The following is a 25,598-nucleotide window of genomic DNA, read 5'->3' as shown; positions in this document are numbered from 1 at the left end:
CAATATACTGCACAGGTATATCTACCTGAGAAGGGTGGACAGACAATGGCGGAAGAGGCCAGGAAAGTGGCTATCAAGCACAGCGTAATTGAAAGTGTGAATAGACAACCCGGAGTCCTCAGAAAGAAAGTGGGAGAAACAGACTTATTTGGATGGAAAGAGTAGACAAAAGGACCATGAGATTTGCAAGAATGACAAGAAAAATTAACAAGAAATACCTGGACAATAACACAAAGAGCAGTGTCTTGCTATTTGAGGTCAGAGCTGGTTGTGCAAAGAAAACGACATATTGGAGAAAATATTCGCAACAGGATGAGTCATGTGTGCGAAAATCCAGACAAGTGAAAATCCAGGTGGTGACTCGGCATATCCTGATGGTTTGCGAAGGGATTCACCCAGCGAGACCGGAGGGTAACGTACACCTTCCAGAAGCGCTGCGATGTAAAGCGGATGGAAGCATTACCTATTAGGTAGTCGAAATAACCAAGAGACGTTTAGAGTATTCGGGTAAAAAAAAAGGAGGGAAGCGATTGAAAGGACCAGATCTGTTACAGGCTTCGTAAATGTGCAAAGTAGGTCTGGAAGTTGTAACAAAGAGCAAAAAAAGATTAAAGGGATAAAGACACAATGCTAGAACGACGAACCACGAATGAGGTAGTGGATTCCGGCGGAGGTTGAATCATCACAATAAACTTTCATTGAAAGGTGGTGGCTTTCATTGCAATCAACCACGTTCCTAAATTGATTTGTGTTCCTCATTAAGATATCAGGCACCTTAAGGCATTGAAAGTGCTTCTTAGCAGCGTAGATGGTTTCGGTATACTCCATTTTGGCATTGTGATGCACGTTAAGAGACTATTTGTCACCGCTTCGTATCCAAGGGAATGCCAATAAATCAACATCATCATATATGTTTCTTTTTAGACAAACTTAAATAATTTATTTCTGGACATCCTTGGTGCGGTTTGATCCCGTCTACATCCTGCCATCATAGATGTAAGTCATAGAAGTCGGGGAGTGTTGAATAGATGACCGCGACTAAGAGGACGGGTCCGTGAGGCACACGTCTAGCGAGATATCGAGGTGATGACCTTTGCCCTCAGTATTCTGTTAAGAAGCAAATACTCCGCAAAGTTGCACTTGTTTTGTCACAGGAAGATGAAAGTGCCTCTGGAATTTGCTTGTGGGAGTTACCTATATTGCGAAGCTTCGGTGAGCACAGACGCCCTAATATATTGCTAACGCGGTGTCTTGCGTTTCCGTGTGCTGTCTACAGAAGCCTATGTTTTTGAGTAGACAGCCTGCTGGTAGTTATATGCTCCCACAAAAGCCGTGCGAGCACTATCATCTACATAAGGTTTCCCTCGCAACAAGCCAAATAGTAGGCATATTTTTTCAACTCCGTATGGTACTTTCCGTGTTCAGGAAGCAGGGACGAATTTACGAATATTTCTTGCACTGTGCCCATTTGTTAGATCAGAGGACAGCCAATCATGATACTGGGTATAGTATTAGCGAAGGCGCCTGACCAGTGGTCAACTGCACTTAGGAACGAGTATTGGGAATGCAATCGCGAAATTATAGTGGTTCTTTGCCGTGCTTAGATAGTTCTCTTGTCTTCCAGTCTTTTTAGATGAATGCCAGGAGCAACTACCGTGGGTATGCTAGGTTGGTCAGCTTTTTTCCAAATCACGTGGTCTGCACATGGCATGTTTCATCTCATGCTTTCTCAGTCTTTATGAGCAGGCTAACCAGTACCTTGCGCGAAAGCATCATCCACCAATGAACCAACCATCCAGCACAAGGTGAATTTGTGGCCACAGTGCGAATTCAGCAGCAGAAGTTTCAGCATGTCCATGAAGTCGTGTAGAGCAGGTACCTAGTTTAAGGTACTTTAAGTTACTCACCGTAGATTGATGCGATTGTAGACAGCCTCCAGCTTATCTTATATTTTTAACGATAACACATGTAGGTTTGTGTAGCAACCTACTATCACAAAGAGGAGAATAAAAATTACATCTTACAGTATTTGACAAAGCGTTGCAGCATTGCCTTGTAGATCTTCGGCAAGAATCCAGGAACGGAGTGTTTTCTGGAATGTAGAACATGGTTCAGTAATTATTAGGAAAGTGATGAATGCTCGAAAGCGTTCTTCTTGTATTAAAGAAATCCGTAGGAGAAAGATATGGCTGTATTATACACGCTTATGTAAAAAAGAAAAGAAACAATAAGAAGTCGTGAAACGGATGTGGTGGCTCACGGATGAGGACATCGCTGAGACCCCCCAACTACGGATATAGAAAAATACCGGCGTCGGCAAGATTATGTCTCGAAATGGACCACACCTCGCTAGCTTTTTTGTTTTTTTTTTTGTTTTTTTTGCCATTGCAAAATGTAAACAGCTGCACTTACCTGCGAAAGGTGAGTGCGCGGAGCGAAAAGAGCTACAATTTCAAAGAGATGCCCTGTGGCGCCCTTCCGCTCAGGGCACCCATGCTTCCAGCCCGAGAGCACATGCGCGCATATGCAACCTCAGTGCCTCAACATCACCAGTTATGGCACGAGGGTTCGGTAAATAATCTAATGCAATGCGTGTTACACCGCCAAAGGGAGTGCATCGTGCAGAAAGATAAAAAAAAGGTCGAGAAAGGATTTAGAACGTGCTTGGACTACATGCTATATTATAGTAGAGTATAGTCAAGTATATTATAGTACATTAACGTTGTATAGTATATTATAGTACAGTAAATTACAGCTGGAGCGTCACCGTAAACGTGAGACATAGCCGTCAGTCAATCTTGGGTAGATTGAGGTTTGTCGAAAACATATTTAAAGAAAATTGAGATGCCGGCAGAGGTTCAATCACCACAATAAACATTGATTAAACGGCGGTGGCTTTCATTGCAATCAACCACGTTCCTAAATTGCTTTGTGTTCCTCATTAAGATATCAGGCACATTATGGCATTGAAAGTGCTTCTTAGCAGCGTAGATGGTTTCGGTATACTCCGTTTCGGCATTGTGATGACCTACCCTGTTAGGCTACGTGTTTCATATAAAGGTAATAGTCGTTGCTATGATACCGAATGACCAAAGATTCACTGAAGAGCCTGACATACCCAGTGGTAATCACCCAGTGCCATTCGCAATCGGCCCAGAATTTTGGACAGCTCTTCATTTTTTGGGCAGGCCTCACAAATTGAAATTGCAATGCACTTGATATCGGTGCACGATAACGGTGAGATTGTCGCGAAGTAGTTCACAGAGAAAAGTGCGTAGAACTGAGCAATGTCTTGTACTTAAAATGCGCCATTTCGCCTGCGTACAGCTCGGTGTTTGCTTTAGCTACCATTTTGCCTGAAATAAGTAGGGTTTCATGGGCGGATCAGCGGGTACCAGTGTATTTCGTTGCAGATGCTGTTGTGGCATTCAACGGTGCAAAAATTTGGGGCAGGAACTCCACAAATGGGAATTGTCATATAGGGCATAGTATTGTTTAGAATCATTGCTGATAAAGCTCATGGTTTACACTTCAAACACAGACTGCCGCATTTTAACCAACAAGCAGCTCCAAAGAGAACGACACACAAAGTGGTGATCTCCCCAATAAACTCGTTTTTACCCCCAATCTTAGGTTTGGTAAATGAAATAAATGTTGTTGTGCTCTTTTTCTCGTGTAATTTGCCCACCGACGCCCTCGCCTGCTTTTTCCGTGCGTACCTTGCCCGCACATGCTCTAGCCTGCTTTCTAACGGCGCCGCTCCAGGCCCAAAAGAAACAAGAAAAGCGCTTCAACGCGCTCGCTAGCGTCCGTGGCGTAACTGGACGCGGCAAATACACAACCCGGTTACTGCTTAGCAGGTAGAAGGTAGAAAAAGCATAAAGCAAGAACTTGAGTTAAAACGCCTACAAAACGAGCCTTGGGAGTCGACAACAAATCTACTTCCCAAAACGAAATGACAGAATAAAACAACGGTTCATCGTTCACCAATGAAGCAACAATAGCAAGTGTGTTTTTGCTCCCAAATAGTTCCAGGTATTAGACAGGTTTAGTTTAGCGTGTTTACGGTATTAACGGGCTTACCGGAATAGCGGGATCGGAATGCGCATGCGCAGTACCCTAGACGACTCATACCGTTTAGCGTACGCACGCTATTTCTCAGGTTTAACGTGACCGTCTTTGTGTGGTTTACGTAATTTATGTAAAAGATGGCGGCTCTCCTAGGTCGCCGGCTTCCAACTGAATTTATCGCTTTTGTAAAATTCACTTCGTTCGTAGCAAATGACTGGGGAAACGGGAAAACGCGGATGGTGTCAGCCAGCAGCTCTGCGCGTTGCTTCGTTGGTGCTCATACAATTTCTCTCTATCTCCCTCTCATTTTCTCTTTCTCTCTGCCAAGCTTAGCGCGCGCCGCGCTTCTTCCCTCTCCTTAACGTCCCATGTGAAGGCATGACACGGAAAGGAGGCGAAGCACACGGCGCTCTGCGAGGTGGTTGCTAGGCAGCGCGGTGACGTCATCGCCAGGAACAGTTTTTTGCTCGCACTACGCTGTTAATAGGGTGATCACATATCATCATCATCATAATCATCACCGCGGTAGTGGCGGGGCCGCCCGTGCGGGGGAAACAAGCCAGAAAGCTCGCCTTCGCACATAGCGTTCGCCTAAAGCGTTTCGCGGTAAAGATTACGGTTACGTGAGCTGCAGTTGGCGAGAAGCGGCAGCTGTGTGGCCGGTCTATATATAGCGCCACCTATTCGCGGCGCTACCAGTTGGTGCGGTGATTCCTGTGAGCTCCGTGGTGCGCTGTAATTGTAGCGAAGCGTTGGAACTCTGAAGTGGGTCTTCCGCTCCAGCGCCTTCTAGTGCCTTCGAATTCATAATCATTCCTGCATGCTCGCACGACATCATCCTGGGATGGGATTTTCTCTCCCGCCACAACGTCATCATTCATTGCACACCCGCCAAAATTGAACTCTCGCCGTTCTCAGAGATGACGCTGGCAGACAGGCCATCGCTTGGCCGATGGCCTGTCTGCCTCCGCACGTGCCTCCGAACGCATCAGCGGCTGTGTCAGTGTACTGCGACGGTCTCCGCGACAGAATTGCACTCCTTTCGCCATCTGACCGCATTCGCAGTAAGAAAGGATTGTTGGTGCCGTTTGCGACAGTGCAAATCACTCACGGTGAGAGCGCTATTTTTGTAAGCAATCCATCCCCATATACTGTCACATTGCTGCGAGGTGAATGTCTCGGCAGAGTGGAACCCCACGAAGACGCAAAAGTTGTCGACGCACCCGATGAAACGCACTGGCCCAGCTCCTGTACGCACAGTGCTGTTTCATCATCATCATCATCATCATTTATTAACCCATAAGGACCCTTAACAGGTCATTACATAAGGGGATTCATCGCCCGAAGATGTATTTGGCTCCTGCATCGATAAAACCTTACGCCGGTCCAGCGTTCACAGCTTCAGTGCCTGTTGGATCAATTTCGCCCATCTTTCGATGTCGCGCAGATTTCCCTGGGCCGCACGTCCACTGTCACGCATGGAATCGACACTGGCTGCCAACCGCCATTGCGGCAACGTCCATATCGCGTCTCTCCTGCAGAGCGTCGTGTCATTAACGAGCAAGTCGACGACATGCTTCGACGGGATATTATTCGACCATGAAACAGTCCCTGGGCGTCTCCGGTCGTTCGTGTTCCGAAGAAGGACGGTTCCGTACGGTTCTGTGTGCACTACCGACGGCTCAACAAGATAACCCGCAAGGACGTCTATCCGCTGCCAAGAATAGACGACGCGATTGACAGCCTCCAAGGAGCTGAATTCTTTTCATCGCTCGATTTGCGCTCAGGGTACTGGCAGGTCCCTCTCGCTGAGGACGCTCGACCGAAGACAGCCTTCGTCACGCCCTACGGCTTGTACGAATTCAACCTCATGCCGTTCGGACTGTGTAATGCGCCCGCGACCTTCGAGCGCATGATGGATACCGTATTGCGCAACCTGAAATGGCTCACGTGCTTGTGCTACCTCGACAACGTCGTCGTTTTCGCTCCGGACTTCTCCACGCATCTTCAACGCCTCCGGCATGTTTTGACGCGTTTGAGCAACGCCGGCCTACAGTTGAACTTAAAGAAGTGCCGATTTGCAGCACAGCAGCTGACAATACTGGGCTACGTCGTGTCCAAGGATGGCATTCTCCCAGATCCAGCCAAGCTTCGGGCCGTAGCCGAGTTCCCCAGACCTACGTCCGTCAAAGAACTGCGCAGTTTCGTAGGTCTATGTTCCTACTTGCGACGTTTTATTCGAAACTTCGCCCCTATTATATCGCCACTGACGAAGCTCCTTGGCAGTAAGGGGCCCCTCGACTCGTGGTCGTCAGTGTGCGAGGACGCGTTCACAAAGCTCCGTCGTTTGTTCACGTCTCCGCCTATACTACGCCACTACGACCCTACGGCCCCTACAGAGGTACACACGGGCGCCAGCAGTGTTGGCCTTGGCGCTGTCCTTGCGCAGCGCAAGCCATGGTTCCCTGAATATGTCGTGGCGTATGCAAGTCGTACGCTTACTAAAGCCGAGGCGAACTACACCGTCTCCGAAAAAGAATGCCTGGCGACCTTCTGGGCCCTTACGAAGTTTCGCCCTTATTAGTATGGCCGCCCGTTCGATGTCGTTACTGACCACCATGCACTCTGCTGGCTGTCGTTATTGAAGGATCCCTCAGGCCGTCTCGCCCGTTGGGTACTTCGTCTGCAGAACTACGACATCCACGTGCATTACCGCAACGGACGCCAACATGCCGACGCCAACGCCCTCCCGCTATCCCCCTTTCCCGATGACAACGCCTGCTGCTCCGGAACTCAACTGGCCGTTTCTTCCATCGACCTTCACACCATCACTACAGAACACCGCAAGGACCAATGGATTGTCTCGCTGATAAACTTGCTCACTGCTCCGTCGGCCACACCACCCACTCGCGCATTGCTTCGTAAAGCCCACCATTTCGCCATTCGCGACGAGCTACTTCACCGACGCAATTACAGCGCCGACGGCCGCCAGTGGTTACTGGTAGTACCCCGCAGTCTCCGTTCTCAAATATGTGAATCGTTCCACTGTGATCCGCAGTGTCCACACTCTAGGGTATACAAAACTTACCACCGAATTCGACAACGGTACTTTTGGCGCGGAATGTACCGGCACGTGCAGAAATTTGTTCGCTCCTGCCTCGATTGCCAGCGCCGGAAATCTTCGCCGAACCTCTCGCCAGCAGGTCTACAACCTTTACCTGGTCCTAACCAGTCGTTTGAGCGCATTGGCATCGATTTATACGGACCTCTTCCTCTGACGTCGGCTGGTAACCGCTGGGCCATCGTCGCTGTTGACCATCTCACGCGATACGCCGAAACAGCCGCCCTTCCAGCGGCTACAGCACGAGATGTTGCCTCCTTCCTGCTCCACGGATTCATACTACGTCACGGTCCACCCCAGGAGCTACTCAGCGATCGAGGCCGTGTCTTGTCGGAAGTCATCGAAGCCATTCTCAAAGAGTGTCACGTCGTTCACCGCAAAACTACTGCTTACCACCCACAGACAAACGGTCTCACAGAGCGATTTAACCGCGCGCTCGGCGACATGCTGTCAATGTGCATCGCCGCCGACCACACAAATTGGGATGCCATTCTGCCCTTCGTCACCTACGCCTACAATACCGCCCCTCAGAGTACTACTGGCTTCTCACCGTTCTTCTATTGTACGGCCGCCACCCGTCGCACACGATCGACACGATCCTTCCATACAGGCCAGACACGTCTGAGTATACGCCTATATCTGCCACAGCCAGACATGTTGAGGAGTGTCGCGACCTTGCCCGGACCTTTACTGCAAATTAACAAGAGCGGCAGAACAGCATCCGCGGTGACAGCACGACTTCTGCGCCACGTTTTCCCCTGGGGCACTCGTCTGGCGCTCAGTCCCTACCACCGCAACTGGACTCTCTTCGAAACTACTGCCCAAATACGAAGGCCCCTACCGTGTCGTCGAACGCACGTATCCAGTAAATTACCTTATCGAACCCGTTGAACCATCTTCGGACATGCACCGTCGAGGGCGCGACATCGTCAATGTGGAGCGCCTCAAGATATACCATGACCCACTCATGGTGACAACCTGTTAAGTCGCCGGGCGGCTCCCTTTTCACACCCGGGCTAATTGTAGCAAAGCGTTAGAACTCTGAAGTGGGTCGTCCGCTCCAGCGCCTTCTAGTGGGTCGTTTTCTTCGGCTCTCGAGCGCCGCTCGTGCTGAGAGACCGTGCGGCGCTTTTTGGACTGTCGCTCTTGCGCTGCTTTAAGTGCCGTCTAATAAACACCCTTATACAATGCACGAACCTTCGACTTCTCAGGGAATTGCTGCGCCCGGCTTCTTTCGACGTCCACGCAAGTACGCCAACAACGAGGCCGAGGCGTAATCAGAGAGACGTCGCAATGCTTTCGCATTCATTCACGCAGGGACACGTAAGTGCCCTTGATTTTTTTTATTTGTGCAATTACTTATATCGAAATGAGCCATTTAGAGGCTGTGTAACATGGTAGTGGTGGTGGTAATGTTGTTACAGGCGGTGTCAGTCTGGCAGATCTGGGCGGCAATTGCTTCTCCTAAGCGTCGTTTTCTACGCCAAGTATGCGACCATGTGTCCATCAGTACTCTGCCTCGCAGAAATGTGAGAAGAATGCGTTATGCTTCCACTGCCATTCTACTGACGGTGTGGTGAACGGGCGAGCATGGTTGCGCTTGTTGGCGCTGCAGAAGACGGGCGGGAAGGAAGGTGTCGAAGCGGAGTGTGTACCGACTTGTCGCAAGAATATAGACTCGACTACCGATGCATCATATGAGATCATACTACCATTTGACCGCGCTTCTTTCATTTCTTCTCATTTAATCCGCGCTTTCTTTCTTCCTCGCTCTCATAAGACGCCGTAAGATAAACGCGTTGGCACATGTGTGCACATTCATCTTAACGTAAGAACTTTTTGGCCAAGAAATTGCGTACAAACCACGCAGCTTAGTGAATTCCACCCCTGTTCTCTTAGGAAATAATGTTCTTTGTCGATCTGATCATTCGGGTATCTTGATTGCAGTATTTGATCAGATTTTTTCGTATAACCTTGCAGTCAGTTCACCAATTGAATTGCTTTGTGTTTTTGTTAGCCTGCACAACAAGGACAAAATCTTATTTGCCTGATACAGATCACCGAAAACCACCTCGTCATTTTGTGATATGAATGCTTATTATACCTTCAAGTAATCCTTATGAGATTCCCTAAAGCACCGTTATTTCTGCTTCGTAACTTTTTTCTGACAATTACAGAGAGCGAGCATGTTCTAGTTGCCTCTACTAATTCATCAGAATGATCAGGTTTCACTGACTTATGCTTAGCTTTCAACCTTTATTAGTTGGTCAATGAACCAGCTCATGTTTCTACGTTAATTTGCTAATATTGCCACCAGGTCACCAGGTGCGGCGAGCGCGAGCTAGCATTCAGGCAAGGAAAGGAGTTGTTGTTTTGGGGTCGTCCCTCTTCTTGGCTAGCGCTCGTTTCTGCCGGTGCAGTACTTCTTGTCATACAGACCTTTTGTAGTACGTGACACTGATGGAGGTGCCTTCCTAGCCCTGTACCTGCAGTGAGAACAGCTGTTCGCTGGGCCAGACGAAGATTGCGAGGATGGCCCCCTGAGCGTGGACCTTTTCCCGAGATGGCGTCAGCGATACACCAAAGCAGTATGGAAGGCACTACTACTGCTGCTCACTATACACTACAGGAAGTGCCAAAAATCTTCCATGGTTCCATCCTCGAGGCCGTCGAAGACTGCTTGGCTCAGTTCCAACGGGTCGCTAAATTCAATGGGTGAACCGATGCGACCAGGCTAAAGAATGTTGTTGTGTCTGGCGGTCCTTCGGGACAAAGGAGGCCTCATCGACAGACGTGAAGATATCAAGTGCTCTTCACGCTATTCGTTTCTCGCGGCCGGGGAGTGCCACCGTCACCTGGGACTGATGGATTAGCACTTAGTGCCCCAGGCTGCAATGGGTCATCGGCCTCGTGCGTCGCTAAACGGCAACGCCGCCCTTGGTGTGTTTCCGTGAAGCACCAGCGCTGCCCGAACTACGACGAGGGCCGGCACCGACTGCGACACGCCAACCTAGAGCCCCCTTCCGAGGCAACAGCCACCGCCCTCCCTGGAAATGGTGCCTTCCGCGAACTTACCGCCACGGAGAGGCGACTGATTCTTGCAAGAGGCCAGCGTCAAGCATTCCCGTGGGAACCATATCAACGTTTGGTTCCTCCCAAGGTTTCAACCGTTGCCTGTGTGCGGTTGCGATCAGGCAAGGTTGGAGGCGGAGCCCGATGGACGTGGACACATCATGGGCAGGATATGACGAACTAGTCAGAGGTGGTCATTGGCTAAGAAGAAATAAATCGCATTTCCTCGTCGAGTGAAAGAGGGAAACGGAAGCAATAAAAAGCAGAGCTTGAGTGTTGGGAGGCATCGGACATGAAAACCAGATCATGTAAATTCGCGTATTAAACCTTTTCCCATCTCTTCGTGGCTCTGGATCTCTCCTCCCGGTACCTCGTACGGCACCCTCCATGGACGCTTCGTGGCCTCTCGGACCCTCGGACTTGCCAACAATGTGTACTTTAGCCTGGAGGACGGCGCTCGTACCTGGTACGAGAACCGTGAACCCTACACATCCTGGAGCGAGTTTTGCCGTCACCTGCGGGCACGTTAAGCCAATGCTGATCGTTGTGAAAGAGCCGAGCGGGCTATTCAGTCGTGCATCCAAATGCCGAATGAAAGCGTAATGATGGACGTTGAGGGCATGACGCGCCTCTTTCGTCGAGCTGATCACCCGGACATTGCGGAAGATAGGAAGCTCCGCCACTTAAGCAGCTTTTTGTTGGCCTCGTTCGGGGTCCCCCGAAGAATGTGGCCGAGTTTTTAACGGAAGCCACGATAATGGAAAAAGTGCTTCAGTGGCGGTCATCCGTGTACGTCTGGCAAATCAGTGTCACGTCATCGATGGGTCAGATCTAAGCTGTTGGAAGTAGCATCAATATCGACTCTTTGCGAACTCATCCGATCAATTGTGCGCCACGAGCTGCAAAATGTTCACTGCCCGCATCAACCTACTGCAGGATCCATGTCCAGCCTCATCAGGAACGAGGTACAGCATGTTCTGCAAGTCCCGCTTGCCAGTGACGTCAAGCCAGATGTGCCAACGCCGCTTCGACGCGCATCATAGGCGAAAGCTGTGAGTCACCGCGCTTCGTGCGCCCCACGCCTCAAGATACACTTCCATTAGTGCAACTGATCCGGCACTTGCAGAATGGGCAGCCGCTTTAAAGGAAATCGGATGTCTGGCGCACACCGGACAAGCGAACGCTGTGTTATCACTGTGACGAAGCCGCACATGTATACCGTGAATGCCCTTATCGCTGCCTTGGACATCAGGGTTACGCCGTCGACTCGCCAAGGGCAAGATTTGGCAAAAGACCAAGAGCGATTGAATAATACCTGTCACAGCCGCGCACGCCACTGCCCTTGCGGCGGCAGTCACGGCCACCGTCTCCGAGACAATTTTCCCCTATTAGCCCCGAGAACGACCTACAGGGGCGCTGCGAGCGCCGCTCGCGTGACGTCAGGGCACGGACTTCGCGCCTGTCGTCTGCTACCGTTCGGGCACTGTCCGGGCGCCTGCTGCGGTGTTTCCGTTTGTTCGCTGTCGTTCCCTGTGCTTGTATACTTTTGATGGTCATCTCAAATACAATTTAGGACGTCCTTCATTCGCGCAAACTTATTCAAAGAGCTTATTTCCTTGGCGGCAATTTATTTCTCAAGGACAACGCTGCAGTGCCAGCCGAAGGACCTCAGACCAGCCCATTGCGTGTTTTTCATGCGCGGATCTAGACATTGCAGATTGAGGGACTAATGAAAAAGCATAAATAGCACGTGACTAGTAAAAGCAATAAACGCAAGAACATATCACATAGGAATCCAGTTAGGATACCATACCTACAGTGGTGCAAGGAGCATGTCACTGTCTGCTAGATATGACTGCTATATTAATCTTGATTTTAACCCATTAAAACGTGTTTGTTTATGACGAGTAGCGCATGGTATAATATCTCATTTTTCATTTCTAAACGCTCGACAATAACACGAGGACCTGACACTGCAGTTTAGATTCAATCAGCATCACTTGTTTCTTTAACTGCTTCTCAAAATTAGGCCGTTCTTCATCGGTTAATGTTAATTTGCGGTAATTTGAAGTAAAGGTAATTGAGGCTTACAGCTATTTGCAGAATACGCAAAAGAATGTACCAATATTTATTTACGGTTCCGTGCTACACGTTCAACTCACTTGTGCAATTTACTGCCGCTTGTTTCTTGAGAAATTGACATCACGAATCTGTTTGGCGAACTCACACAGGCTGCTCGGCCCAAATTTGTTATTGAAATATGCCTTTTGGACCGTATGGCTGCAGCTAGAAAGAAGCCGAAGGCTCATTCATTAGTCGTATGGGGCTTATTGAAGATATCATTATTCCCCTGTGGAGGTCAAAAATCAAGTGAATTCATTTAAGGCTTGTAGTGTCTTCTCTATGAGGCCGGTATGTGAGGTTCTCTTTTATGTACTCACCAAGCAAATAGTTCACTGTTTGTGTAGTTAAACAAACGCAGGATCGAGACATCGTGAGGCAGAAGGCGTTTGAATTTTCCTCTTCAGCGCAGCCTAAGCTGCGCTGTATATCTTCGAGTATAACAATACCAATACCAATACCAAGCTTTTTCTTCCTTGTGAAATGCAATGTGTCTCATATCTAAGCACTAAGGGAATGTTAAGTGTTTTGCGGAGCATCATACACAACTTCGTGTGTTGAATTTGCAGACATCCTTTTTACGCAAAGTTTATGGACAGACACTGCGCATATACGCATTGCAAAACCAGTAGACCCCTTCAATGCTACATACCTGGCGATATCCACGCCGCAAATTTTCACGACTCGCGGTTTTGAAGAAAAAACTGCCATTCAGGCATGACAGTAAAAAGAAGCCGACATATCTGTCAATAAGTACGGCTCGAGCCACCAATACTCCAAGCATGCACGAAGGGAACGAGCGCGCGCAGCAGCCGAGCGAGCGCCGTCCTGTCCGTGACGTCACTCGTAGAGGGCGCCACTTCAAGTTCTCGCCGCTAATACGCTCCCCAGTGGCGGCGCCGGGGCGTTCGCCAAGCCTTAGACGGGAAAACTAAAGACAGCGACCTTCGGTGGCGAAGCCGCTGACAATCGACGCGGGCACGTACCAGCCATGATTCAACGACGATAGCAACTGAACTCGGAAGCCGACTCCTTAGATACACCTGTGGTGCTCGACGGTCCCCGTGAAGTCAGTGCGTTATTGGACACAGGGGCTATATACTCGATCATGAGCCGAAAAATATGCCGATGCACCTAGAGAAACTAGTTGTGCCTTTGTACGGAACACAAATTCGTACTGCCGGCGGACACGTAGTCACATCACTTGGTATGTGTCCACTCAAGAGTATGTGCCCACTACAGTTGCCTCGTACTTGGCGAATGTTTCCAAGACGTCATCTTGGGAATTGACTTTCTACGGGAACATAGTGCTATTATCGACCTGCGGGAGCACACCGGAACCTTCTCGACAAAGAGCAGCAGACAAAACCGACGACAGCCATTTCAGCAAGTTTTCAGATTTTTGCGTTACCCCCGCGCTCGAGCGTCCTCGTTGATGTCGTGCGCGACAAGTTACGTGACGGTGAGGTAGTCCCTGAAGTCTACTTGCCACTCTGCTCAAACTATATCTGCGCGGCTCGCAGCCTCGTCACGCTTCGTGACGGACGTTCTACGCTGCTTGCGGCGAATATTAGGACTGCATCCCTCGACAGGGTGCACATTTACTCGACCCTCTGGAGCAGCGACGGATTGATCTTCAATTCAAAAAATGTTTCGCCGCGTCCTCTAAGATGCGTCAGACGCCCGTCACAACACACCGAATCAGTACGTACACCGACGTCTCGCCAATAAACCACAGCCTTGTCGAGTTTCGGCCAAAGAACGTGACGTGGTACATATTCAAGTCGAAGAGAAGTTTCTGGACAATGTTTACAGCCGTTCAATAGTCCCTGGTCTTCGTCTGTCGTCCTCGTAACGAAGAAATACGGAACGTTACGTTTCTACGTTGACTACAGTAGGCTAAACAGCGTGACTAAAAAGACGTCTATCCACTGCCTCACATTGATGATTGACTATAGCAGACCCCTCCAAGGATCCGCGCTACGAATCCAGTGCCTGTCGACACTCCCGTGCATCGGGCCACCTGCAGGATCAGGGGACTGTCCCCAGAAGTCGTCGACGCTACGGTTCCCACCACATCAACCGGTATGACTAGCGCCTCCTTTCAAACCGCCCCAACCGGTACGGGAAGCACGATGTCGAACCGTTACACACTTGAGAGCCCACGGATCCCGAAGACGTTTCATGGCACATGGATGGCCGAATGACCGGGAACGAATGCGCGTGGTCTCCGGGAACGAATGGAACGACACGGAAAAAACTCAGACACGTCTACTTCTACCTGGAGGATGGGGCGCGTACGTGGTTTCAGAACCGCGAGGAGCAACTAGCGTCGTGGCGCGAGTTTTTTCGTCAGCTTTTGGAGACCTACACCAGTGCTGATCGCCACGAACGAGCGGAACGAGCGATTCAGGCGCGCGTCCAGTTGCCAAACGAAACTGTGACCACGTCACATGACACGCATCTTCAGACGAGCGGATCCAAGAATGACGGAGGAGAAGTTACGTCATCTGATGCGCGGGGTCAAGGAGCAACTCTTCGCTGGCCTCGTGCGGAGCCCTCCGAAGGCGGTCGCGGAGTTCTTGTCCGAGGCCCTGACCATGTTAAAGATGCTTCTGCAACGCTCAAGCCTGTATGAGCGGCAAGCGAACAGCATGTCTGCTGCTGACATTTTCACGGCCATAGGAAGCAACGGTGAGTCTGCGAGAACTCATCCGCTCTGTAGTGCGTGAAGAGTTGCAAAAGGCTGCCGTAACACCGCGCACTACGGTAACCTCCATAGCGAGCATTATCAAGGACGAACTGCACCAGGAGCTCCGTGACACCTTGCCTCCTGATAACGCTACGGCAGTACCCCCTGAATACCCCTGTGAGACCTACGCAGAAGGTCGCCGCCGCTGTTCGTTCGTGCTCCTCCTACGGTGTCAGTTCAGTCAGCGCAGCCGATACCGTACTACGTCGCTGGGTGTACACCGCCGCCCGTTGTTCATGCCGCTCCATTTGCCCATCGTTCGGAGCAAGCAGTTCACTACGTCGACGACAGACGCCCGCCCCCTCGGAACTCGGATGTACGGCGCACACCCGATCATCGGCCTATGTGCTTCCACTGCGGTGAAGCTGACCACTTGTACCGCCAGTGCCCATACCGGCGCCTTGGGATTCGCGGCTTTTCCGCATACTCGCCGCCGCCCCAATACGGCCAGCGACCCCGGGACACTGAGGACTACCTCTCTCAGCAGCGCTTGCCACCGCCTGCCAGGCGGCAGTCGCGATCGCCGTCTCCGAGACGATTTTCACCTCCGCCCCAGCGGTATTCTCCCGAGCGGTCGACCAGTCCCCGCCGGGAAAACTAACTGAGGCGATCTTTGGGGGCGAGGTCGCTGACGGACGAAGCGCTGAAGAGCTCCGACGGACGCAGTTACGGAAACATACCGATCAGACATCACCTGCAGCTGAACGGGACGACCGGCTTTCGCTCGATATACCAGAGACTATTGACGGTTATGCCGTTAGTGCTTTAGTGGACACCGGTGCAGACTACATGATACTAAGCGGGAAAATAGCAACGCAGCTGAAGAAAGTGATCACGCCGTGGCATAACTCCCAGATTCGCACGGCTGGCGGCCACATTGTCCGCTGGGCGCCTGCACGACTAGAGTTGAGATTCAAGGATCTACATTCGTAGCGAGCTGCATTGTCTTACGCGAATGCTCCCGCGACGTCATCCTTGGGGTTGACTTCCTGCAGGAGTACGGCGCGATTATCGATCTGCAAGAGCGTCGTATCACTTTCTCTGCCGAACGAGCAATCGACGTGCAAGACGGCCAACGGCGCGACGACGTACTTCGTGTTTCTGCAGACAGTGAAACGCTTCCTCCACGAGCCAGTGTCCTCGTCGACGTCACATGCTGTGGCTTACGCGATGGCGAAGCGGTGGTCGAAAGTAACTTGGAACACCTACTGAAGCAAGGTGTTTGTGTGTCTCGCAGAGTTATTCAGATTCGTGCTGGTCATTCGCAATTGCTTGTTACCACTTTAGCTACGAGCACCGACAACTGTTCCGCGGCACTTCGTTAGCGTTTGCAGACGCAGTAGCAAACTTTAACAACTGTTTCACGTCAGAAGTAGTGGAGACAGCAGACACGTCTCTTGGTAATCTCGACATCAATTCTGAACTGTCCACCGATAGCCAGACAGCGTTGCGCAAGCGCTTGCTTGAATTCAGGACCTGCTTCGCATATTCTTCCAAGGTACGCCAGACTTCCATCACTACGCACAGGATCATCACGTACGAAGACGCACGCCCGATACACCAGCAGCCTTACCGCGTGTCGGCAAAAAAACGCGAAGCCATACGTGCGCAAGTCCGGGAGATGCTTGACGATGGCGTCATCGAACCTTCCAACAGCCCGTGGTCGTCTCCGGTCGTTCTTGTCAAAAAGAAAGACGGAACGCTACGCTTCTGTGTCGACTACTGCAAGCTCAACAACGTGACTAAAAAGGACGTGTACCTGCTGCCGCGTATCGACGACTCGTTAGATAGACTACGGCGTGCCCGCTATCTTCCTTCTCTCGATTTAAAAAGCGGGTACTGGCAAATCGAGGTAGACGAACGCGACCGCGAAAAAACAGCCTTTGTGACTCCAGATAAGCTCTGTGAATTTCGAGTGCTTCCTTTTGGCTTCTGTTCAGCCGCGGCTACTTTCCAGCGAATGATGGACACTGTTCTTACTGGACTGAAGTGGCAGGCCTGTCTTGTGTACCTGGATGATGTGGTCATCTTCTCTGAAACGTTGGAGCAGCATCTCCACCGCCTACGGAGTGTGCTAGAAGTCATCCGATCGGCAGACCCCACACTTAAGCCCGAAAAGTGCCACTTTGGTTACGAAGAGCTCAAGTTCCTCGGGCATGTAGTAAGCGCCAAAGGGGTACGACCCGATCCAGACAAGCTTGCCGCTGTGGCCGCCTTTCCAGCTCGTGTTGATAAGAAGGCCGTCCGGCGCTTCCTGGGTTTGTGCGCCTACTATCGCCGGTTTATTAAAGGCTTTTCGAAGATAGCGGAACCCCTGACACGCCTTACAAGGGACGATACGCCATTTGTGTGGCATAATGAGCAACAGGCGGCTTTTGCTGAATTACGACAGCGCCTTCAGTCAGCACCCGTTCTTGCACATTTTGACGATGATGCTGATGCTGAGGTGCATACCAACGCCAGTAGGATTGGCCTTGCCGCAGTGCTCGTCTAGCTTCAAGATGGAGTGGAAAGAGTTGTAGCGTATGCCAGCCGCTCCCTGTCCCGTGCCGAGGCGAATTATTCGACTACGGAGAAAGAGTGCCTCGCGGTCGTGTGGGTGATCATCAAGTTTCGCGTTATCTGTATAGTCGTCCCTTCAAAGTAGTGACGGACCACCATGCCCTCTGTTGGTTGGCAAGCATGCGCGAACCTTCAGGACGACTGGCACGGTGGAGCTTGCGGCTACAGGAATTTGACATCACCATCGTTTATAAGTCTGGCCGTAAGCATGAAGACGCTGACACGCTGTCCCGCACACCCATTGATCCTGCCAGTCAGGAAACAGAGGATGATGACGGCTTCCTGGGCGCCATTGGTTCGTCGGACTTGAGCAGACGGCAGCGTGACGACGCTGAGATTCGACCGATCATCGATCATTTAGAGGGTCGCGACACAACCATACCACGCCATCTGTCCCGCTCGCTGACGTTATTCTATCGGCGAGATAACGTGATTTATAAGCAGAATGCTCGTTCGACCAGCCGTGCTTATCTCCAGGTGGTTCCAGGGGACATGCGCGACGACATTCTCTTCGCATGCCATGGCGAACCAACATCTGGTCATTTAGGCTTTTCACGAACACTCGCTAGAGCAAGCGAAATGTACTATTGGCCCGGGCTTTCGGCAAGCGTCAAACAGTACGTTAAAGGCTGTCGTGAATGCCAGCGCCGCAAGACACCATCCGTTAAACCCACTGGCTTACTTCAGCCAATTGAAGCACCTCACACGCCTTTCGACCAAGTCTGCATGGACATTCTCGGACCGTTACCTCTTTCTGCCGACGGCAACAAATGGGTGATCGTCGCGACTGTTTATTTAACACACTATGCTGAGACGCAGGCGATCCCACGAGCCACGACCTCAGAGGTAGCGCAATTCTTTATGCGCTACATCGTCTTGCGTCATGGTGCTCCCTCCACTGTAATAACTGACAGAGGGACAGCATTCACAGCGCAGCTTATGGACGAGGTTCTTGAATTGAACAACACCAGGCATCGCAAGAGGACCGCGTACCACCCGCAGACCAACGGACTTGCCGAGCGACTGAATAAGACGGTCACAGACATCCTCGCAATGTACATCGATGTTCAACACAAAACATGGGATCAGATCGTGCCCCACGTGAACTTCGCGTATAACTACGCCGTGCAAGAGAAGACGCGCTTCACGCCCATTCGCCTTCTCTACGGTCGTGAAGTCCAGACGATGCTGGACGCTATGCTGCCGTGTCAAGACGCTGACCTATTGACAACTGATGCCGAGGAATTTGCAGAGCGTGCTGAGGAAGCTCGGAAGCTCGCGCGGCTGCATATCGGCCAGCAGCAGCAGGCAGACGCATGACGCTACAACATCCGCCACAGGGACGTGTGCTACAACCCCAGGGACCAAGTTTGGGTGTGGACCCCCGTTCGCCGTCGTGGCCTCTGTGAAAAGCTGCTGAGCCGGTATTTCGCTCGGTATAAAGTGCCCCGCCGCGTCAGTGACGTAAACTACGACGTAGTTCCGGACACATCATCGCAGACACGGAGTAGGACACAAGGACAACCGAGCTCAGACATAGTTCATGTTGTGCGCATGAAGCCGTACATTGCGCATCCGTAACTTTTTGGTTTCGTTTTTTTTCTCTCATTCCCTTCTTTGTTTCTACTTTTCATTTATCTTTGGGAGATTGCTTCTTCGTTCATTGAATGTGCCGGCGTGACGGCAACTTTTTTTTGTGTACTTTCGCTTTGCCTGTCTTCTTTTTTGTCTTCTACGCCTATTTACTTTAGCATCGAGGCGATGCTTTTGTTCGGAAGGGGGGATATTGCCACCTGTAGGTAGTGGGTCGAGGGCAAGAGTGAGTCGAGCCTAAGATAAGAAAGAAGACCGCGCGCCCTTCTCTGCTCGAGCCAGCCCCGACGGTCGCGTGTTCCGTGAGCCAGCTGCTCTACGGGTTATTAAACCTTCAAGACTACTTCTAGAGGCTCGTGACAATATACCATTTGTCTGAAACGAAGAGCAGGGTTACTATGCAGGATACTCCGAGTTTGGCGAAATTTGGGATCTTCACAAGCTCTGGCGACACCCCAAGATGAAAGAAATAATGGTACCAAGACAAAGTTCATCCGTCCGCACGCCTGCAGTTTCATTAGTTTATCAAGATTCACTCCGGGTGGCTATAATTCCTTGGGCATTTCGATATGGGTGGTCGACAAACTTTGTTTTCAACGGCGAGAAATTTGTTTTCGGGGGCCTGCCATTAGAGCTGCATATTCAAATGCCCTGCCATTCGACTTGATGGGCGTTTCGAGCTTTCAGCGCGGACAGCGATACAGGAAAATTCAGCCGTACAGGTGTCAAAATCGCATCGCTTCACAGAACATACTTTCATTGGAGGCCGACGAACACTTGGGCGTAGAGGGCTCGTCCTTTCGTCGAACGCCGAGCCCGCCGGCTAGCGCAGTCCCACGAAAACACCTAAAGTAAACAGTTACCTGGCGGTCGCAACTGACTACTTTTGACTGAACAGGTTAATAAACAACGAAACTACCCGCGTGACCAAATTTAGACAAACGTCGACAGGCAAAGCAGCACAACATGTGAGGGGGGGGGGGGGGCGTATTTTAACAGGTGAACTTTACGAGTGCGCCTTTCTGCCCACTTCAAGAGCTGCATTGCATCGCAAGTGATAGCGGCGTCAACGCCCACCGCTATCAGTGGGCGATCTTACGATGGGCGTTGAAAAAAGGTACTTATTGACAATGACCAAGTAAAATAGAGTTGTTTTCTCCTCATGCGTATATAAAAATTATGAGGAATATTATTTTCGTTAAATGAATGTAACTGTGTCTCGCTTTAATAAATGAAACGCCTTTTTGTTCACCAATGTTTGTTCCCACCAAACATATCGTGCTTCAATCGCTGCTCCCATAACCACTCTTGCTGATGTCGATGACAATTAGTTCTGAACCGCTTTTATCCCGAAGCTTCGCCACCTTTTTGGATCGACCTTGGTAAGGCTGCGAGACAAAGTGAGCGTCGGCTAGCGCAGAAGTGGTTTGCACATTGCGCAAACCACTTCTACGTTCGTCATGGAAGTGGACGGATCCAGACGATGCTTGCTGCCGCTGGATATGCCGACACAGGCTACTGTTGCCAACGCCATGTTCCCGAGTTCAACTCGAGGGGAGTTTCGCAATGTAGGAGTTTGGCAGGAGTTCGCCTGTCAATTAAAACCATAGGTCACGCCCCGCGCGAGGCATGTAACTGTTGTGCGTGCACCCACCACAGTTGGGCCACGCCCAACTTATTTTTCGGCAACAGCGACGCGGTGCTGAGCTGAGAGGCATCAATAATCTTGACCGCCGACATAAAACACGAACAACGCACTGTCATCGGTGTTGTAAGCACCGTGTAAGCACTCGGGAATGCCGGAAAGCACTGATACAAGTAAGGGTCAGAAAACTACGCTTCATTTTCTTTTCATTTGTGATGCATCTTCATGCTTGCTAGCGCCTACCGATGGCTTCTGCCAACCGAAAGAAAGAATCTTCATACTGGGTAGCCCCGAGCGATCTGTGGTTTCTAACAAATGCAAGAAAGGCTCTTTGCACCGCACGTGGCCGTCAATTTACTGCCACCACGTCCATCCCAGGTGGAACTCCAACAGCGGTGTAGTTAACCTGTACCCACCGCTGACAAGGTGGCACTATACTTTTTGAGAATAACTTTTTATTTTTTAGTGTGCACGCCCGCGATGGGGACTACAAAGTTCACGCTGTGGTTGAGGCTCCCCCCGTTGGCATCCACTAAATTTGGAATAAAGTTGTATGCAGCCCATTCGTCACTGTGAATAATGGTCCTCGGTTGAACATTTCCTGCAATAATGGCGCCTAGTCGCCGCCTCTCTTCGGTCGACCTTGAAAAGACGCAGCACCCCTATGGTTTGCACAGTCCATGCCGAAGACCCATGGGCCACGATCTTTACCGCCCCCGTAATTTTGGCACGTTGTCGCCCATCATCAGGAGGCCCCGAATGTATTTTCGCTTGCCGTGAAGAAGGCACTCGTCAATTTGCACTATCTTCCCAGGGCCACCGAGTGGAGGTCACGCAAGCAGCTCATTCCTCGCGACCTCACGGGGGTAGATCCTTCAATCGGAGATGGCGTGCTCCGATAGAGGAAACAAGTCAGCGGTCATATCCTTCAACAGCCACACGTCTACGCTTTTGCTGACGCAGTACATGAGCCAAATCACTTGCCATCTGGAGTGCTGGACGTTCGGACGGCCCAGGTGGTCCGCGTTGGCGAAGTCACTTCCTTCGCCTCTCAGCCCGTGCAGTGCAGCGGTACCGTGTAACTGCGAGAACTGCTTTCGGCACCTGTGGCACCAGAAGGCAGCCCGGCGTCCATTCTGAGCCTTCATGTACAATGTGACCACTTCACCTTCGGAGGTTGGTTGGTCCGGTTTGAAGCCCATGTGCTTGGAGGTGCCCCAGTACTCCACCGGACCTGGCCTGGTGCTGGGGCGCGGTGGACGCACAGTGCTTCAATTCGGAGAGAGCAGAAGCGATCGCACGATGTCTTCCTCAGTAGTCTAGTCTCACCAATCTTTGCTGGGAAAAATATTTTGCCCGCGACGCTGTCTCCGCAGACGAGAGCCTTTGCCTAACTCGTCACACAGCCAGTGAACTGACGTTTTGTAAAAGCGAAAATAACGCTGAAATTCTACGTTCGTCATGTAAGTGGGCAGGTCAAGACGGTCATATTGATGCTTGCTGCCACTGGATACGATGACACAGGCTGCTGCTGCCACCGCCATGTTCCCGAGTTCAACTCGAGGTAGGAGTTTGCCACGAGTTCCCCTGTCAATCAAAACCATAGGTCACGCACCGTGCGAGGCACGTAACTTGTGCGCGCACCCAGCATTCGCTCGATCTCAGTTTGTCGTCAGAAATCTATAGCATTCAAAACGAAAAACAGAGGCTTTAAAAAATAAAATGGTTATTTTATACGCTGTATTTTAACGTATTTGATTGAGGAAAAGTGTAGGTCTAAGAATGCACCGCATGTGCCCTGTTCGCATTCGACGGAGGATAGAAAGATAATGCCCGAAATAGGAGGCACGCGCTTGACGCGCCCGCCAAAGGCGTGGCAAACGGCTCACGACAAGTGTGCAGATAGCTAGTGGCACAGTCACGCTATTGCTGAATTGCGATAATAATCAGATTGTCGCGTTTCGTTGCACTGTCTTCTGTGCTTGAAACGCGGAAGCACTGCTCCGCGCAGGGTGCGCTCCTGTTACCATACGTGGCTTTATCTCGACATTTATTTTTGCCTGCTGTTTTTGCGCATTCCTTGCTATCTCCTTAACTGACTACCATCAAAGAAACTCGGGTAAACCTTGTGCGAACGAGAAGCTCGACGCATCCTGCATAGAACCCCAGTACGCAGTTTTCACCCAACTACGGGAGCATTTGCAGACACCACCAGTTCTTGCTCACTATGACGAGGACGCTGATACTGTAGTCCATACCGACGTCAGCAACGTGGGTCCTGGCCCCATTCTGGCCCAACACCAAGAGGACACAGAGCGCCAGAGCGCATGATAGCTTGCGCCAGCCCTACTTCTTCACGCGCAGAAGTAAACTACACTCCATCTCGGAGAAAAAGCGCCTCGCTGTAGTATGGGCCACCATGAAGTTTAGGCCTTACCTATATGGTCGCCTCTTCAAAGCAGTGATCGACCATCATTCATTGTGCTGGTTGACCAATATACGCCACCCCTCTGGGCGACTCTCACGATGGAGCTTTCGTCTGCAAGAATTCGATCTTACCATCGTGTACAAATCAGGTCGGAAGCACGAAGATGCTAATTCATTGTCGCGTGAGTTTGTGATCCCGACGCTGAGGATGACAGTGGATTCATTGGGGCCCTCACCGCAACGGATTTGATCGCGTGACAGCGCGAGGACGCCGAAATCCGCGGAACTAACGAAAATCTCGAAGGAAGCAACTCTTCCATAGCTCGGCGGCCTGCCATGACGAGCCCTCATCTGGTCACATAGGTTCCTCACGAACTCTCACCAGAGTTCGAGAGGCGTACTACTGGCCCAAACTTTCTGCATATGTAAAGCACTACCTAAAAAGTGGTGATTGTCAACGCCTAAAATATCTGGCAATTAAGCCTGCGGGGCTGCTGCAACCAATCGCACCACCTAGGGCACAATTCGATCAAATAGGAATGGATTTATTCGGGCCTTTTCCATTGTTATCCGACGGGAACAAGAAGACTACTTAACGAGATACGCCGAGACAAGACCACATCGTTCTTCGACATGGCGCCCCGTCGTGCATGATCACTGACAGAGGCACAGCTTTTACCGCCAAGCTCACTGACGAAGTTATCAAGCTAAGCTAAACGAGCCACTGCAAAACTATTGGATATCATCCGCAGACCAACGGGTTGACAGAAAGGTTGAACAAAACCATCGCCGACATGTTATCCACGCACGCAGATGTACACAAAAAGACGTGGGATCAGGTCCTACCGTGCTCCTAACATTTCCGTACAACACTTGTCTAGTCTTCTTTCTACGATGACACAGGCTGCTGCTGCCATAATGCTAAAACCAGTTCTGATTATGAGTAACGCCGTAGTGGAGGACTCCGTAATAACGCGATTCAAGCCCTTCCGCCTTGTCTACGGACGTGAGGTTCAGATCATGCTCGATGCGATTCTCCCACACCATTAGGATGCGCTGCTTACCCCTAACGCTGAGCAATTTAGGCAGTACACCGAAGAAGCTCGCCAATTGCCACGCGTACACACCACGCAACAGCAGAGTGCCGATGCATGGCGATGCAGTCTTAGCCATCGCCAAGTTTAATACCACCAGGGCGATCAAGATTGGGTCGGGACGCCGGTACGCCACCGAGGGTTGTCATAGAAGCTACTCAGTCGGTACTTTAGACGCTACATAGTGTTGCGTCGCGTTAGTGAAGTGAACTGCGAGGTTCTCCCGGATAGTGCCATATCGCCCCAGCGTCGAAAGCGCCGTTGGAAGACTGTGCACGTTATACGACTGAAGCCCTATTTCACGTGATAGTGCGACAACGTCTCAACTTTATGACTATTTTTCATGCTTCTCGCTCCCCCTCCCCCTCCGCCCCGTACATACTTTCTCTTCGTTCCCTCTTTTTTCTCTACGTGAACTCGCATTTTTTCTAGTGTGTAAGCAGCTTTAATAGGTGATCTGCACAAAATTAATCAGTTTCTTGGAATCCAACTCGTTCATCTCACCTTGCCAACATGGTTCTCACAAACACCACTCCTGTGAAACATATCTAACAGCGTTCACTAATGACTTATTTCCCCCTTCAGATTTCTGTTCAGTTGCTGATTCTATATTCATTGATCTTGCGAAAGCTTTTGGTACGGTCTCACATTCTTTGGTACTATTTAAACTCAGCCCGCTTAACACCGGCACAAATATGAGTATTTTGATACGCATTGATTGCGTTCAGCATATTAGAGCCCAGAACGCGTCTGCTACTGGTCATAAATCTCTACCGTAATCTCTGCTGTCCTGCTATAATTACTTCTAGGACCATCTTCTTTCTATGTGCATTAATGACCTTCCGAGTAACACTGCTTAACATAACATTTTTGCAGACGACTATGGTTTCTGCAGAAAATGTTTGTCGAGTCAGGCACCTTTCCTCTTCAAACCGCGCTTAACAAGAATTCCAACTGCTGCAATACATGCCATATGTCCCTAAAATGTTACAAAATGCACTGAGATTAGGATTACACGAAATAATAATCTGTCGGACCCACCCACTCACTACTTCTGCAGCAATGCACACCGTATATTTCTTTATCATATCGCCGAAACTTTTCTCGTTCTCTTGTGCTACTGAAGCTTGTTCTCCATAA

At 50.5% G+C, this 25,598-nt stretch overlaps 1 protein-coding gene across 1 annotated transcript in view; it reads right to left on the bottom strand.

Annotated features, from left to right (window-relative positions):
• LOC119443797 (uncharacterized) overlaps window positions 1–25,598 on the bottom strand; it is a 454,815-nt gene that overhangs the window by 31,141 nt on the left and 398,076 nt on the right. Inside the window, exon 17 of the mRNA XM_037708465.2 lies at window positions 2,025–2,092. Within this exon, the coding sequence (XP_037564393.2) occupies window positions 2,025–2,092 (68 nt within the window). The remainder of the gene's footprint in view (window positions 1–2,024; window positions 2,093–25,598) is intronic.

Source organism: Dermacentor silvarum, chromosome 3 (genome assembly GCF_013339745.2).
Source record: "Dermacentor silvarum isolate Dsil-2018 chromosome 3, BIME_Dsil_1.4, whole genome shotgun sequence".
Taxonomy (NCBI): Eukaryota; Metazoa; Arthropoda; class Arachnida; order Ixodida; family Ixodidae; genus Dermacentor; species Dermacentor silvarum.
The sequence above is the reverse complement of the archived record's forward strand: the minus strand, read 5'-3'. Positions and strand labels throughout refer to the sequence as shown.